Raw genomic sequence first — 15,838 nt, 5'->3', positions numbered from 1 at the left:
TAGGGACACATGTCCCCTCAGGTACAGGCACCTTGTGTCTGTGCAGGAGGGAAGTGCAAAGGTGCTCTCTCAAGAATCACAACAGGCACCTGGAACATTACAAGCACTGCCTCTCTCTTGAAGAGACACGAAGATATGCCACCCACTTTTTCACTGTCCCCAGCCTGTGAGAGTTGCTTTCTCTTATCTAATCCCTCCAGGCAACAGGCAGAGAATGCAGGTCTTCTCGGTCATGCTAGAGACTGACTTCTAGTGTGAGCATCCCAAAGCGCATGTCCACACCAGCATGTGCATCGCCTCAGTGTGCACCAGAGAAAGGAACATGGAGCTAAACATCCTGAAACAGCTCAATCAAACACTTTGTAGGAAAGGTTTCACGCCTGGCTGCGCTGAGAAACACACAACCTTGCTGCAGCTTAAGTCTATTAAGTTGTCATTTTTTAAAGATAATATGTTCATGAAAAGTACCACCCTTTTGTTTAATGATTCAGGGTGAAATTCATGGGCTCAGGAAAACCATGCAAAACATAATGAAAGTAAGTATATTTCAGGTTACTTACTGCAAACCCAAAAGCAGAGGCGCTGTACCTCATCACAGAGACAGCTGAAAAAAAAGAGAATATCATTCAGAATTCTATAAAGCCCCACTCTCTCATTTGTGACTTTATTAGTGCATTCAATACCACATTTTGAACATCAGGGATAAGTTCAAAGAGAATAAAGTTAAAAAATAATGTTTTCATAAAATCTGACAATCAAAAAAATTAAAAGAGGTATAGTGATGCACGCCTTTAATCCCAGCACTCAGGAGGCAGAGGTAGGAGGATCACCATGAGTTTGAGGCCACCCTGAGACTACACAGTGAATTCCAGGTCAGCCTGGACTAGAGTGAAACCCAACCTCAAAAAATAAATAAATAAAAGGATAAAATATTTCCAACTTCCATCTATGAATTTCAAGGTGATCAGAATGGCCAGCTTCAGAAAAAAAAAAAAATATATGCTTAAGCAGTTTTTAGTCAATTGACTTCTGAGACTTTGAACTTAGAACTGGGAACAGATAACTGGAACTGTGGTAAACTTTCAGAGGGAAACGCAAACCATCCAGACTCACTCCATATGTCACTTCATGTAAACACACCACCATTAACTACTAGTAGTACTACAAAATTTAAAAAATATACACCCATAGATGCAATAGTGGCACGTTTGTTATGGGGAAGCCACCTGCTCTCTGATTGGACTAGAGGCCCACTCCGTGGGAGGGAAAATATCCCTGATACTGAAAACCTAGTCTAAAGCCTATGGCTGGGGAGGTCATGAGCCCTAGGAGAGTAACAACTACTACTGCCTGGCTAAATGCATATATTATGCCCACCAAACTGCCCTCTAAACACTTATGTTTATGCCCATATATTAATGCCACTCTCACTTTTGGTTAGAGAAGCTTCTTTTTCAGATAGCCGTGTCCACTAGGGTGACTCAAAAGTCACCATAGTGCTGAGAAGTGACAGCAGCGTGTTCAGCAGTGAGACAACTCTTTCCCACTCTCCAAGGCTTAGGGTCCATTGCAGAAAATGTGGCAGGAAGAACGTGAGAGCCAAAGAAGAGGTAGGACTGCTTACAATGCAGTCTTCTAGACACAGGTCTGGATATTCATGCCCTCTCAGCGCCTGGAACGACCTACACAAGACCTTGATAACAGACATCAGTCACATTGTGACTCAGGCTGTCTTTTAACCCTCTAGCTTCCTTACTCTGCCTCCTTAGTAACTGGGATTGCAGGCTATGCCACCAGGCCTTGCTGGAACACCCACTCTGAATCTGGCCTTGAGACCACGGGCAGGTACAGTTAGAAAGCACCCCTCCTTGTGCCATGTAGCAGAAGGCCGCCTGCTTTAGAGTGAACCGTGCAAAGTGTCTGCGTGTGAGTTAACAGGTAACCAGAACTTTCATGTGCTGTGCGACGGAGATGGCACTCAATGTTGGGGCCTCTCACTCTATGGGAACCCAACGTTCCTGACTTCAAAACCTCTCAGAGCTGCACTGGAGGGGCTGGGGAGATGGCTCAGGGAATAAATCATGTCTGTGTAAGCGTGGGAACCTGCACATGACTCCCACGTGAAACTGCACCCAAGAAGCTGAGTGGGAGAAGCATGCACCTTACAGCCCCGTCCTGGAGATGCAGAAGTAGGAGAGCCCGGGCCTCGCTGTACAGTGAGCTTTAGGACCCATGAGAGAGCCTGTCTCACTAAATAAGGTGGAAGCCAACTGAGAAAGACACCAGTAGGCTACACCAACCTGAACGTGCCTGCTCTCATTTGACCTCAGAAGCTAAGCAGGGCTCTGGTTAGTACTTGGATGGAAGAGAGACACCCACCGTTGACCTCTGGTCTCACATGAACATGTATATAAACATACACATGCACATACACACGCCAAGAACAAAAGCCTCTACTGGAAGTCGCTGCTTGTTTGCGCAAGGTCAGTCGGTGGATGGACTGACCACGGAGCACCAAAGTGGAATGTTAATGCTGTGCTGTCCCCCACGTACCGCAGGAGACGTGAGCAGGAGGGGTCCAGGCTGACCCAGGGTCCTTGACAGAGGTCTATCATTTACTTGTAAATTGCCTCCTCTAATTTCCTTCACAACACAGCAAGACAGAACTACCCACATTGCATGGGGGAATGAAGAGAGCTCTGAAGGGCTCTCCACACTGCCTTTGCTCTGGCAGCTTCCCAATGTGGCCAGCTCCTGAGTCTTGCCACTAAATAACTGCAAACACTCATTAGCACAGTACCCAAGTGGAAGGGCTCAGATGGCCTTTTAGGAATTTATTAAGTGTTGAGTAATAATTTCATTTTCTTTAGCCCATAGCTCGTCACAATGCATCCTAATTCCAGGATAAGAATGAATTCAGCAGGCAGCTGGGAGATGGCTTAGTTGGTAAAACACCACATAAGCATGAGGACCTGAGTCCAGGTCCCTGGCACGCACATAAGAGGGTTGGCACAGCAACACACACCTGTACCCTTGTTTGGGGAGGCCTTTTTCTTGCCTTCTGTGGCATACCTGCTTCCTCCCATGTAAACATTCTCTCCAGGGAAAAGGGGAAAGGAAAGCTCACATAAATCACCAGCAAGTTACAAGCACTCACAAGAAAGCTAAAGACTTAGGAAACCCCTTCTTTTCCCATTTTATGTAAGAGTAAGCAATTGTTGGGACGAGTAGAGTCTCTTCAGTGGAGCTGCCTGCAAGCTGTGCTGGGAGCTGCAGGCATGTGGCTTTTGTGAGTCACTTGTGCTTGGGCAGGCGTCTCCATGATATGGCTGCCTCTGAGTCCACACTCCTATAAGCCAGCCCTCCCCCATGCCCAATAAACTTGTTGGTTTACCAAAGAAGACTAGGCTGGTGTGGGGCAAACTGAATACGGAGGTCAGAAGAGGTTCCAGTGTGAAGGGATAGGACCTCAAAGACTTGGAGTATGTCAGGAAGTGAGCCGTGCAGCTACAGAGAGGAAGAACCTTCCAGAGAATGAGAAGTTGGTGCAGAAGCCCTGAAGTGGAACATTTGGTGGGTCACAGCCTGTATGGGCAAAAGCTAGATGGAACAGGTAGGCAGTTATGTGGGACACTTTGGATGAGAAAAATAAATAGCATATGCAATGGTACAACTGTGGTTCAAAAATTCACTGAAAACAATGAGAAAAAAATGCCTCAAATGATAAACGGTTAGCCTTTGAAGGAAAAGAACATTTGAGGGTTTTTTCTTTTCTTTTTTTTTTTTTTCATTTTACGCCTTTTCTATAACCATCAAATTAGAAAAAGAAATCAATTTTATTTTGGAAAAACTGTACACAATTCGTAAAATAGAATCAAAGGTCTCAAGTTAACAAGAAGAGGTTTCAGACCTCATATCTGGGATTGGCTGCATTGTAAGCGCTTCTGGCTAACAGAAAATTACATCACCAGGGGTTGGGAGGTAGCTCAGCAGTTTGAAGGTGCTCGCTTGCAAGCCTGCCAGCTCAAGTTCAAGTCCCCAGCATGCATGTAAAGCTGGGGCAATGTGGCATATGCATCTGTAATCCCAGTCGTACCTATGGCAATGGGAGGTAGAACCAGGAGGATCTGGAGGCTCATGGGATAGCTAGACTAATATGTGCAGCAAGGCAATGAGAAACTGTGCCAAAGAAGGAGGGAGAGGACAGAGGCCCTGAGCTTGTCCTCACACCACCACAAGTGCCATGGCATGTACCCACCCAATGCACTGGGGTGGTTTGAATGCAATACCCACCCCCCATAGATTTGTGTTGGAACACTTGGTCCCCAGCAAAGTGACATTGCTCTTTCTGGTTTGTGGTGCCTTTAGGAAGTGGACCCTTCCTGGCAGAAGTGTGTCACCAGGGCTGGACCTTGAGGTGTTGTACCCCAGCACCACTTCTGCTTTCTCTTCCTCCCTCCCTCTCCCTCCATCCACTGACGTGATGATGTGACACCAGCTTCCTGCTCCTGCCATGCTCCCCTGACGTGATGGACTCTGTCCTCTGGGATTATAAGTCATGATAAACTCCTTCCTTCTCCTAAGCTTCTTCTCATAGCAATGAGAAAGTCACACACCCATGTGGGTGCGCACACACACACGTACACGCACTCATTTGCGTGCACACACACACTAAATTTTTTTAAAAAGAAAAGCACATTACTATGTATGCCATTGTTATGTCTAAGTTCCTTTTTTTGGAACTCGAGAGGTGAGAATACATTTATTGAACTGGAGAACATATCTAAGTTCCTTTACAAAACACATTTTTAAGGGATAGCAGTAGTGTGGTAGTTTGAATGGATGTGTCCTAATAGATTCAGGAGTTTATTAAAGCTTGTGACTTACATTTCCAGCCACCTACCTGGAGGAAGTATCACTGTGGGCAGGCCCTGGGGTCCAGCCCTCAGGTGTTTCTAGGATCAGATCTGACTGTAGCCTCAGGAATGCAGAGTGCTGGAGCTCTGCTTGGGTCCCTGGTGATTGGCTGCCAGGTTTTGCTCTTGCTTTTGGTGGTGGGTTTTCTATTTTTTGCCACTATACAAATTGTCCTGGGTCTGTAAGCTTCAGCAAATCCATTTGTCCCATAAACTGAGACTGGTTTGGAAGTTCATGCCAGCAATGTGAAGCTATGACAGTTAGGGTCAGGGTGGAGAAGAGTAAGTGTCATGTTAGGGTTATGGCTATGTCTAGGGTTAGGACAAGGTTAGGGTTAAGGCTAGAGCTAGAGCTAGTGCTAGGTTTAAGGTTAGAGTTAGGGGTAGGGCTAATGTGAAGGTTAGATAGGGTTCAGGTTAGATAGGGTTAGGGCTAGTGCTAGGGTTACAGTGAGAATTAGGGTTAGAGTTATGGTTGGGGTTAGAGCAGCTTACATTTTGTGTTGTGGTTAGTGTTTAGGTTTAGAGTTTGGGTACTTAGGGTTAGTATCATGATTAGGGTTCAGATAGCTTAGAAGTAGAGTCATGCTTATGTCCAAGTTTCTGGTACCCATCTCTGAGTGGGCATGTTGTATGCAGATGACTAAGCCCCTCAAACATGCATGCAGGGGTAAGATAGGTGTCAGGTTCTCCTCTCCTCTGCTCTTCCAGAGTTAAGAGAGGTGTCAGGTTCTCCTCTCCACTGCTTTTCCTGAGGTAAGAGAGGTGTCAGGTTCTCCTCTCCACTGCTTTTCCTGAGGTAAGAGAGGTGTCAGGTTCTCCTTTCCTCTGCTCTTCAAGAGGTAAGAGAGGTGTCAGGTTCTCCTCTCCTCTGCTCTTCCCGAGGTAAGAGAGGTGTCAGGTTCTCCTCTCCACTGCTCTTCCAGAGGTAAGAGAAGTGTCAGGTTCTCCTCTCCTCTGCTCTTCAAGAGGTAAGAGAGGTGTCAGGTTCTCCTCTCCTCTGCTCTTCCTGAGGTAAGAGAAGTGTCAGGTTCTCCTCTCCACTGCTCTTCCAGAGGTAAGAGAAGTGTGAGGTACTCCTCTCCTCTGCTCTTCCGGAGGTAAGAGAGGTGTCAGGTTCTCCTCTCCTCTGCTCTTGCGGAGGTAAGAGAGGTGTCAGGTTCTCCTCTCCTCTGTTCTTCCGGAGGTAAGAAAGGTGTCAGGTTCTCCTCTCCACTGCTCTTCCGGAGGTAAGAGAGGTGTCAGGTACTCCTCTCCTCTGCTCTTCCAGAGGTAAGAGAGGTGTCAGGTACTCCTCTCCTCTGCTCTTCCAGAGGTAAGAGAGGTGTCAGGTACTCCTCTCCTCTGCTCTTCCAGAGGTAAGAGAGGTGTCAGGTTCTCCTCTCCTCTGCTCTTTTTGAGGTAAGAGAGGTGTCAGGTTCTCCTCTCCTCTGCTCTTCTGGAGGTAAGAGAGGTTTCAGGTTCTCCTCTCTTCTGCTCTTCCAGAGGTAAGAGAGGTGTCAGGTTCTCCTCTCCACTGCTCTTCCGGAGCTAAGAGAGGTGTCAGGTACTCCTCTCCTCTGCTCTTCCAGAGGTAAGAGAGGTGTCAGGTTCTCCTCTTCTCTGTTCTTCCAGAGGTAAGAGAGGTGTCAGGTACTCCTCTCCTCTGCTCTTCCAGAGGTAAGAGGAGGTGTCAGGTACTTCTCTCCACTGCTCTTCCGGAGGTAAGAGAGGTGTCAGGTACCTCTCTCCTCTGCTCTTCCAGAGGTAAGAGAGGTGTCAGGTCTCCTCTCCTCTGCTCTTCCAGAGGTAAGAGAGGTGTCAGGTACTCCTTTCCTCTGCTCTTCCAGAGGTAAGAGGAGGTGTCAGGTACTTCTCTCCACTGCTCTTGCAGAGGTAAGAGAGGTGTCAGATACTCCTCTCCTCTGCTCTTCCAGAGGTAAGAGAGGTGTCAGGTACTCCTCTCCTCTGCTCTTCCAGTGGTAAGAGGAGGTGTCAGTTACTTCTCTCCACTGCTCTTGCAGAGGTAAGAGAGGTGTCAGGTACTCCTCTCCTCTGCTCTTCCAGAGGTAAGAGAGGTGTCTGATACTCCTCTCTTCTGCTCCTCCTGAGGTAAGAGAGGTGTCAGGTTCTCCTCTCCTCTGCTCTTCTGGAGGTAAGAGAGGTGTCAGGTTCTCCTCTCCTCTGCTCTTCTGGAGGTAAGAGAGGTGTCAGGTTCTCCACCACTGCTCTTGTGGAGGTAAGAGAGGTGTCAGGTTCTCCTACCCTCTGTTCTTCCGGAGGTAAGAAAGGTGTCAGGTTCTCCTCTCCACTGCTCTTCCTGAGGTAAGAGAGGTGTCAGGTACTCCTCTCCTCTGCTCTTCCAGAGGTAAGAGAGGTGTCAGGTTCTCCTCTCCTCTGCTCTTCTGGAGGTAAGAGAGGTGTCAGGTTCTCCACCACTGCTCTTGCGGAGGTAAGAGAGGTGTCAGGTTCTCCTACCCTCTGTTCTTCCGGCGGTAAGAAAGGTGTCAGGTTCTCCTCTCCACTGCTCTTCCTGAGGTAAGAAAGGTGTCAGGTACTCCTTTCCTCTGCTCTTCCAGAGGTAAGAGGAGGTGTCAGGTACTTCTCTCCACTGCTCTTGCAGAGGTAAGAGAGGTGTCAGATACTCCTCTCCTCTGCTCTTCCAGAGGTAAGAGAGGTGTCAGGTACTCCTCTCCTCTGCTCTTCCAGTGGTAAGAGGAGGTGTCAGTTACTTCTCTCCACTGCTCTTGCAGAGGTAAGAGAGGTGTCAGGTACTCCTCTCCTCTGCTCTTCCAGAGGTAAGAGAGGTGTCTGATACTCCTCTCTTCTGCTCCTCCTGAGGTAAGAGAGGTGTCAGGTTCTCCTCTCCTCTGCTCTTCTGGAGGTAAGAGAGGTGTCAGGTTCTCCTCTCCTCTGCTCTTCTGGAGGTAAGAGAGGTGTCAGGTTCTCCACCACTGCTCTTGCGGAGGTAAGAGAGGTGTCAGGTTCTCCTACCCTCTGTTCTTCCGGAGGTAAGAAAGGTGTCAGGTTCTCCTCTCCACTGCTCTTCCTGAGGTAAGAGAGGTGTCAGGTACTCCTCTCCTCTGCTCTTCCAGAGGTAAGAGAGGTGTCTGGTTCTCCTCTCCACTGCTCTTCCGGAGGTAAGAGAGGTGTCAGGTTCTCCTCTCCACTGCTCTTCCAGAGGTAAGAGAGGTGTCAGGTTCTCCTCTCCTCTGCTCTTCCAGAGGTAAGAGAGGTGTCAGGTTCTCCTCTCCACTGCTCTTCCAGAGGTAAGAGAGGTGTCAGGTTCTCCTCTCCTCTGCTCTTCTGGAGTTAAGAGAGGTGTCAGGTTCTCCACCACTGCTCTTGCGGAGGTAAGAGAGGTGTCAGGTTCTCCTACCCTCTGTTCTTCCGGCGGTAAGAAAGGTGTCAGGTTCTCCTCTCCACTGCTCTTCCTGAGGTAAGAAAGGTGTCAGGTACTCCTCTCCTCTGCTCTTCCAGAGGTAAGAGAGGTGTCTGGTACTCCTCTCTTCTGCTCTTCCTGAGGTAAGAGAGGTGTCAGGTTCTCCTCTCCACTGCTCTTCCTGAGGTAAGAAAGGTGTCAGGTACTCCTCTCCTCTGCTCTTCCAGAGGTAAGAGAGGTGTCTGGTACTCCTCTCTTCTGCTCTTCCAGAGGTAAGAGAGGTGTCAGGTTCTCCTCTCCACTGCTCTTCCGGAGCTAAGAGAGGTGTCAGGTACTCCTCTCCTCTGCTCTTCCAGAGGTAAGAGAGGGTGTTAGGTACTCTTCTCCACTGCTCTTCCTGAGGTAAGAAAGGTGTCAGGTACTCCTCTCCTCTGCTATTCCTGAGGTAAGAGAGGTGTCAGGTTCTCCTCTCCTCTGCTCTTCCAGAGGTAAGAGAGGTGTCAGGTTCTCCTCTCCTCTGCTCTTCCAGAGGTAAGAGAGGTGTCAGATACTACTCTCCTCTGCTCTTCCAGAGGTGTCTGATACTCCTCTCTTCTGCTCTTCCTGAGGTAAGAGAGGTGTCAGGTTCTCCTCTCCTCTGCTCTTCTGGAGGTAAGAGAGGTGTCAGGTTCTCCTCTCCTCTGCTCTTCCAGAGGTAAGAGGGGGTGTTAGGTACTCTTCTCCACTGCTCTTCCTGAGGTAAGAAAGGTGTCAGGTACTCCTCTCCTCTGCTCTTCCAGAGGTAAGAGAGGTGTCTGGTACTCCTCTCTTCTGCTCTTCCTGAGGTAAGAGAGGTGCCAGGTTCTCCTCTCCTCTGCTCTTCCGGAGGTAAGAGGGGGTGTTAGGTACTCCTCTCCACTGCTCTTCCTGAGGTAAGAGAGGTGTCAGGTACTCCTCTCCTCTGCTCTTCCAGAGGTAAGAGAGGTGTCTGGTACTCCTCTCTTTTGCTGTTCCTGAGGTAAGAGAGGTGTCAGGTTCTCCTCTCCTCTGCTCTTCCTGAGGTAAGAGAGGTGTCAGGTTCTCCTCTCCTCTGCTCTTTTTGAGGTAAGAGAGGTGTCAGGTTCTCCTCTCCTCTGCTCTTCTGGAGGTAAGAGAGGTTTCAGGTTCTCCTCTCTTCTGCTCTTCCAGAGGTAAGAGAGGTGTCAGGTTCTCCTCTCCACTGCTCTTCCGGAGCTAAGAGAGGTGTCAGGTACTCCTCTCCTCTGCTCTTCCAGAGGTAAGAGAGGTGTCAGGTTCTCCTCTTCTCTGTTCTTCCAGAGGTAAGAGAGGTGTCAGGTACTCCTCTCCTCTGCTCTTCCAGAGGTAAGAGGAGGTGTCAGGTACTTCTCTCCACTGCTCTTGCAGAGGTAAGAGAGGTGTCAGGTACTCCTCTCCTCTGCTCTTCCAGAGGTAAGAGGAGGTGTCAGGTACTCCTCTCCTCTCCTCTTCCAGAGTTAGGAGAGGTGTCAGGTATTCCTTTCTACTGCTCCTCTGCCATATTTCCCTGAGATGGTTCTCCTGAATCTGGAACTCATGTCATCTTCCAGTTCATCTGGCTGACCAGGGAGTCTCAGAGATCATCCTGACTCCACCCCCTCCTGAACTGTGGTTTTACGCATGTATAGCCAGATTTTTACATGGGTGCTGGGGATCAACCTCGGGTCTTCATGCTTGTGCGCCTAGTGCTCTTACCCACTGAGTCTCTCCCTAAACCCTGAAACCATCTCTCTAATTAAACAGCCTACAGGAGCAGGTTTCTAATGGCATGAGGAGATCCTGGGACATGGCTGAGGGCTACACAAGCCTGGCTGTGGAACTCAAACAACGCCAGTGCCAGGAGTGTGCTTATCATATGAATGCACTTTCATTCACACACCTACTTTCATTCACACAGCATGGAGGGCAATAACAGCTACATTTCCAGAAACAGACACACAACAGAAGTCTTAAATAAATATTTATACAGATCTGGTTAAAAGACCAGATCTTTTTAAACTAAGTCCCACCATGCCAACAAAAGCACATTGGCAACTCAAATTCAAACAGAAAGACAGCTGAAAAGTGAAGGGACCCTGGCAACCCCATTGTTAAGGCAGAGCCAAACAGCTGAATAAGCAGGAGGGTCTGCAAGGTTGAGACAAAGGGCCTTGCAAGCACAGAAGGGAGTGTGCCAGCAAGACAACCTCAGATCAATGTAAGAGGCCCTCCACAACAGCCAACAAAGAATGCCATTTCGACTGCCAGTGAGATTTACAGGGACAATGAGGACCCATCTGTCATTCCCTCCAAAATCAGGCAATAATTATCTTGAGACCTGACACTCTTTAGCAATACCCCAGGCCCCGTCACACCTCCAAGTTGTTAAATTATGTGACCAGTAAAGCTCCGTTAATAAATCAATCCCACTTTAATTAGACTGCCTCGATCACTCAGATGCCTGGCAACCCCTCCCCCACAGCCATGGAGCAAAACTACCCTGGAGAGCCTCCCTCCCACCACCCGCCTTCAGTACAGGCTCTCCTCTCCTGCTGGGACCTGGCCATAGAGGCAAGGGAAGCAAGAGATGCCAAAAAAGTAAAAATTATAAAAATAGTTCTCTGTGTTGTAACTCACTTCAACAGAACCTCCAATAGCTTCCAGGTGCTCCGGCCTTCTCAAACAAGATTATCAGCTAGTACAGAAATTAGTGACAGGTTGTTGAATTCAGTGAAGAGGAGACAGCTGCTTATAGAACAAGTCAAAGAACCTACCAAACAATCCATGAAGTGATTCATCTCCAGCAACAGCATAGTGGTTTCCTTTGTTATTCTATCTGTCTGGACCAGAATTAAAAAAAAAAAAAAAAAAGGCTGCTTGAGGGTAAGATCCAGAAGTTTATGTTTGGCTTATACTGCATTATTCAAATATCAGAACTGGTTACTGAGCGTCTTTAAACTCAGAGACTTTTGGGTTGGGAATGTGGCTCAGTATAGTGCTTGCCTAGCATGTACAAAGCCCTGGCTTTGATCCCCAGCAAAACCTAAAACCAATCATTGCGGTGCACATTTGTAACTCAGCCCTCAGGAGGTGCAGGCAGAAGGCAAGGCCATCGTGAACTACATGAGCTCCAGGCACTCCTGGAGTGATGGTTGAGTCATTGTCAACTTGACGAGATCAGGAACAGAGTGAGAGACGTGCCTCTGAGTGGGGTCCGTGAGGGCATTTCCAGGCAAGATGAACTGAGTGGAGGGGCCCTTCCACCACTGTGAGTAGACTCCCTAATATTATCTCTATAGCCAGACCTGGGCTCATCCTTCTCCTTGGAGCACCTACCATAGCAAGCCAGCTGGCCCATCTTCTCTGGGTCTCTGTTTCAAGTTTACGTCACAGGCCAGTGTCCTGGCTGCCCTATTTAAGATTGCAACCTGCCCAACTCCATCTCTTCTTTTCCTTGCCTCCTGCCCATTTTCTTTATCTAGAGTACAGACCGCCTATCACACTATCCAGTTCACTTATATATGAATGTATATATAACTGTATATATATATATGTATGTATGTATGAATGTGGTGTGTCATCTGCCCCACTCTATGTCCTGCTATGATGGTTAATAATGATTGTCAATGTGGCAGGATCTAGAATCACCTAAGAGACAAACTTCTGAGCATGCCTGTGAGGGACTTTCTAGATTTAGGCTAATTGAGTTGGGAAGACCCACCCTAAATTTGGGCATCACCATCCCATGGGCTGGGGTCCCAAATGACATAAAAAGGAGAAAGCGGGCTGAGCACAGAGCTCATCTCTCTGCTTCCTGACTGGATGCAGTGTGACCACATCGTTGCCACCACCACGGACAGTGTCCTCAACCTGTGAGCCCAAACAAACGCTTCCTTCCTTGCTTGCTTTTCTTGGGCTGTTTTGCCAGAGCAACAAGGGAGGTACATAATACGCCCACCTGTGAGGACAGAAGCAGGACAAGGGCATAAACCACGAGCGTGTGCTCGCTAACGTCTCCCAAGTGCCTAGACCTGTCCCTGAATGCTTGAAAGTTTTCAGCTCGAGGAATTAATTGAGGAACCGCTTTCTTGACTGGAATCTGATGTCTCCCTAGCTCCAGCTTGCCAGCAGTCCTTAGGAAGGAAGCAAAAAGGAATAAGGCCTCAGAATAGAGAGGCTGATCTGTGTCACCAGGAAGCCATTACCTGACGAAAGGAGGGAACACTAGCCTCTGTGGTAGGGAAGTAGTCCAGTAGGCAGGACACAGGGCTGCCCTCTGGAATTCTCCACAGCTATGTTAACCCACATGGGACTCCCCCTCCCAACCAGACTGAGCCCGTCAGCATTTCATGGGGCAGGGGCGCATAAGACCCAGCACTGCCCGGGACGTAGACAGTGCACCTGGCTGAGAGAGAAACGTTTAATTCAGTGGTGCAGCTGCTCTTACATTAGCCATATTCCTATAAGGCGTCCTTCAGCCATGGTGCTGTAAGTAACCAATGCCCATGTTCCTGTAAGGAACCATGATTAAACTCTGTTTCACCAACCTAGACTTGGTGAAATGAGTTCTCTGGTTTTTTCATCGATGTGCAATCTGGGGTGAACAGACATTCATCCTCATTTTCCCAGAAAACATTCACACAACACTCTACAAGGACCATTCATTGAAGGAGAGTTTAAGGTATTTGCAAATGGCAAAGACCTGTAACTATAGAAAGATGAGAGCAGTTCAGTGAACAGAATCAGTGGAGTGTCCAGCAATCCCGGGCTGCTCCTCCTCCCTCAACTGCACACCCTATGTTGGCTCTGCGCCGCGAGCGGAATGCTCATGACCACACTGCACGGTGGGGGCAGTGTTACTGAACATGGGCTCCCCCCCCCCCATTTGTTACTGTGACGGTTGCAAACACCTCACACAGCAGAACTAACGATAGGACAGGGATCTGCGGCATGTCACCAGCCACTGCTGACACTTGCTCTCACACGGCGCGCGAGGCTGCCCTGAACTGTAGCTCCCCTCTGAAGCCAACATATATGCTTGATTTACTGATTTACAAGAAAAGTACTTCTAAAGTACATCAAAGTAATAAAGTTATTTTCTATTAATGGCGCTGGGATAACGAGACATTTATAGGAAATGGCTAAATCTTGACTGTACCTCACATCAGATACAAAAAACAATGCAATATAAATACATAAGGCAAAGGATAGAATGGACTATATCTGAAATACAATATTGAGGGTATCTTCTTAATTTTGAGAGAAGAAAAAGATTGAGACAGTGCATAAATGCATTTGTTGTAAGAGAAAAGGTGGTAAATAAAGTGCATTGAAAGACTCCTTTAAGGCTGGAGAGATGGCTTGGTGGTTCAGATCACTTCCTGTACAAACATGAGAGCCTGAGGGGGCCTGGAGTCTGCTGTATTTCAATCCTCAGGACCCATGTAAATGGATGGAGTGGCTGTATGTCTCTATAACTGTAGTCCTATGGGGAGCAGAGACCAGAGAATCATCAGGGCTTACAAAAAACAAACATGAAAACATCCCAGCCAGATCTGAGGTCAGTAGAAGGCTCCAGCTTAAGTAAGAACGGGTGGAAGAGAGATGGAGGGGCACCCTCCATGGTCCCCTCTGGCCATCACAGGTAAGTGAACCCTGCCACAGGTGAGCACACCTGTGTTCCATAGGCACATACATGTGCATATGCCACACATACACCACACCACATTACACACACATGTACATACATGTGGGTTCTTGGGTCCTTGCTCTGGGGCCGGCTGTGGATCCCCCTGCCAAAGGTACCCAGGCAACCAGGGTAGTGAGTGCACAAAAAGTAAAGACTTTTGGGAGACAGTTCTGGTGAATAGCTCCCTAAGTTTATTGTCAGGGAAATGGGTTTATAAGCAGTTGAGGATCCTAAGGGGACTGGATGTACAAGGTTCCTTGCTGATGCCTAATTAGCATAGGGGGACATGCATTCCAGCACACAGGCAATGGCGGGGGCAGGGATCAGGCATTCTAGGGTCTCAGGGGGTTGGGCTGTGTGAAGGTGCTGGCTGATAAGGAGTTTCCTAGGCAACTGGCCAAAGGTCACAGGGCTATGGGCAAAGCCTAAGTTCAGGAGTGCTGGGCTTGGAGAGGGAGTGGCCTCCTGTAGCCCAGGGATCCTTAGCCCTGCCTGGAAGCTCAGGCCCCTCTCCTAAAGGCTCCAGCCTGTGCCTGGAAGTGCCTGACACACACATGAGAAAAAATATATTCCATTAAAAAAAAAGCTGGGGGCTGGAGATATGGTTTAGTGGTTAAGCGCTTGCCTGTGAAGCCTAAAGACCCCAGTTTGAGGCTCGATTCCCCAGTACTCACAGAAGCCAAATGCACAAGGTGGCACATGTGTCTGGAGTTCGTTTGCAGTGGCTGGAGGCCCTGGCACACTCATTCTCTCTCTCTCTCTCTCTCTCTCTTTCTCTATTACTCTCTCGCTCTCTTGTTCTCTCACTCTTGCTCTTTTCCCCACTCTTCCCTCTGTCAAATAAATAAATAAAAATAAAAAAACATTTTTTATTTAAATTTTTAAAAATTTTTTATTATTTATTTATTTGAGAGTGACAGAGAGAGAAAGAGGCAGATAGAGAGCAAGAGAGAGAATGGGCGCGCCAGGGCTTCCAGCCACTGCAAACAAACTCCAGATGTGTGCGCCCCATTGGGCATCTGGCTAAAGTAGGTCCCGGGGAATTGAGCCTCAAACCGGGGTCCTTAGGCTTCACAGGCAAGCGTTTAACTGCTACACCATCTCTCCAGCCCAAAAATAAAATATTTTTTAAAAGATGTTTTAGAAATGGAGAAGAACTTTGGGAGGTGTCTCGCCTGGTGGAGAGCTTGCCTGTCTCCCATGCACAAAGCCGTGGCTTTCAGTCACAGCACTGCACAGCCAGGTGTCTTCATGCACGCCCACATTCCTGCACTCAGGGCGCACATGGAGGCAGAAGGATCCGTTCAAGGTCACCCTTGGCTATCTATTGAGTTTGAGGCCAGTCTAGGATACATGAGATGCTGTCTCAAAAGAAAAAGACTGCAGTACTGACAAATTTAGATGAAAACAGCCCAAGAGGAAAATAGACAAAAGACTTAATAGGCTCGTTATTTAAAGTAATACTCAACAAATATATGAAAATATGTTTAACTTCATTAGCCATACTTGCCCCATATTAGAAACATATTTCCATATATTTTAAAAATATGGACTGTATTGTGAATCAGTATGTTATCTTTATAGAGGGGCCATGCAAATGTTCTTTGTTTTTTTCTTTCAAATTTCAGTATTGTGTCCTGCTGAAGTGAGCACTGCACTTATTTTTAAGGCAGGCTTTCTCACTTTTACCCAGAATGCACTGCTTCAGCTAAATAAGCTAGCCAGCACATTCTCCTGGTTCCACCTCCCCAGCCCTGGGATTCCAGGAGCAAGCCAACACACCAACCTTGATGCAGGTGCCAGGGGGTCTCAGCTCAGGGCCTCATATTTGCATGTCCAGTGCTTCACCAACTGCTCTATCTCCCAGCCCCAGAGTGG

General features: G+C 48.0%; 1 protein-coding gene across 1 annotated transcript in view; it reads right to left on the bottom strand.

Moving 5' to 3' along the window:
- Tmem163 (transmembrane protein 163) overlaps window positions 1-15,838 on the bottom strand; it is a 227,169-nt gene that overhangs the window by 74,307 nt on the left and 137,024 nt on the right. Inside the window, exon 3 of the mRNA XM_004668129.2 lies at window positions 561-604. Coding sequence (XP_004668186.2) covers window positions 561-604 — 44 coding nt within the window. The remainder of the gene's footprint in view (window positions 1-560; window positions 605-15,838) is intronic.

The sequence above is a fragment of the Jaculus jaculus genome, chromosome 5 (assembly GCF_020740685.1).
Source record: "Jaculus jaculus isolate mJacJac1 chromosome 5, mJacJac1.mat.Y.cur, whole genome shotgun sequence".
NCBI classification, from domain to species: Eukaryota; Metazoa; Chordata; class Mammalia; order Rodentia; family Dipodidae; genus Jaculus; species Jaculus jaculus.
This window is presented reverse-complemented; position numbering and strand designations above follow the sequence as displayed.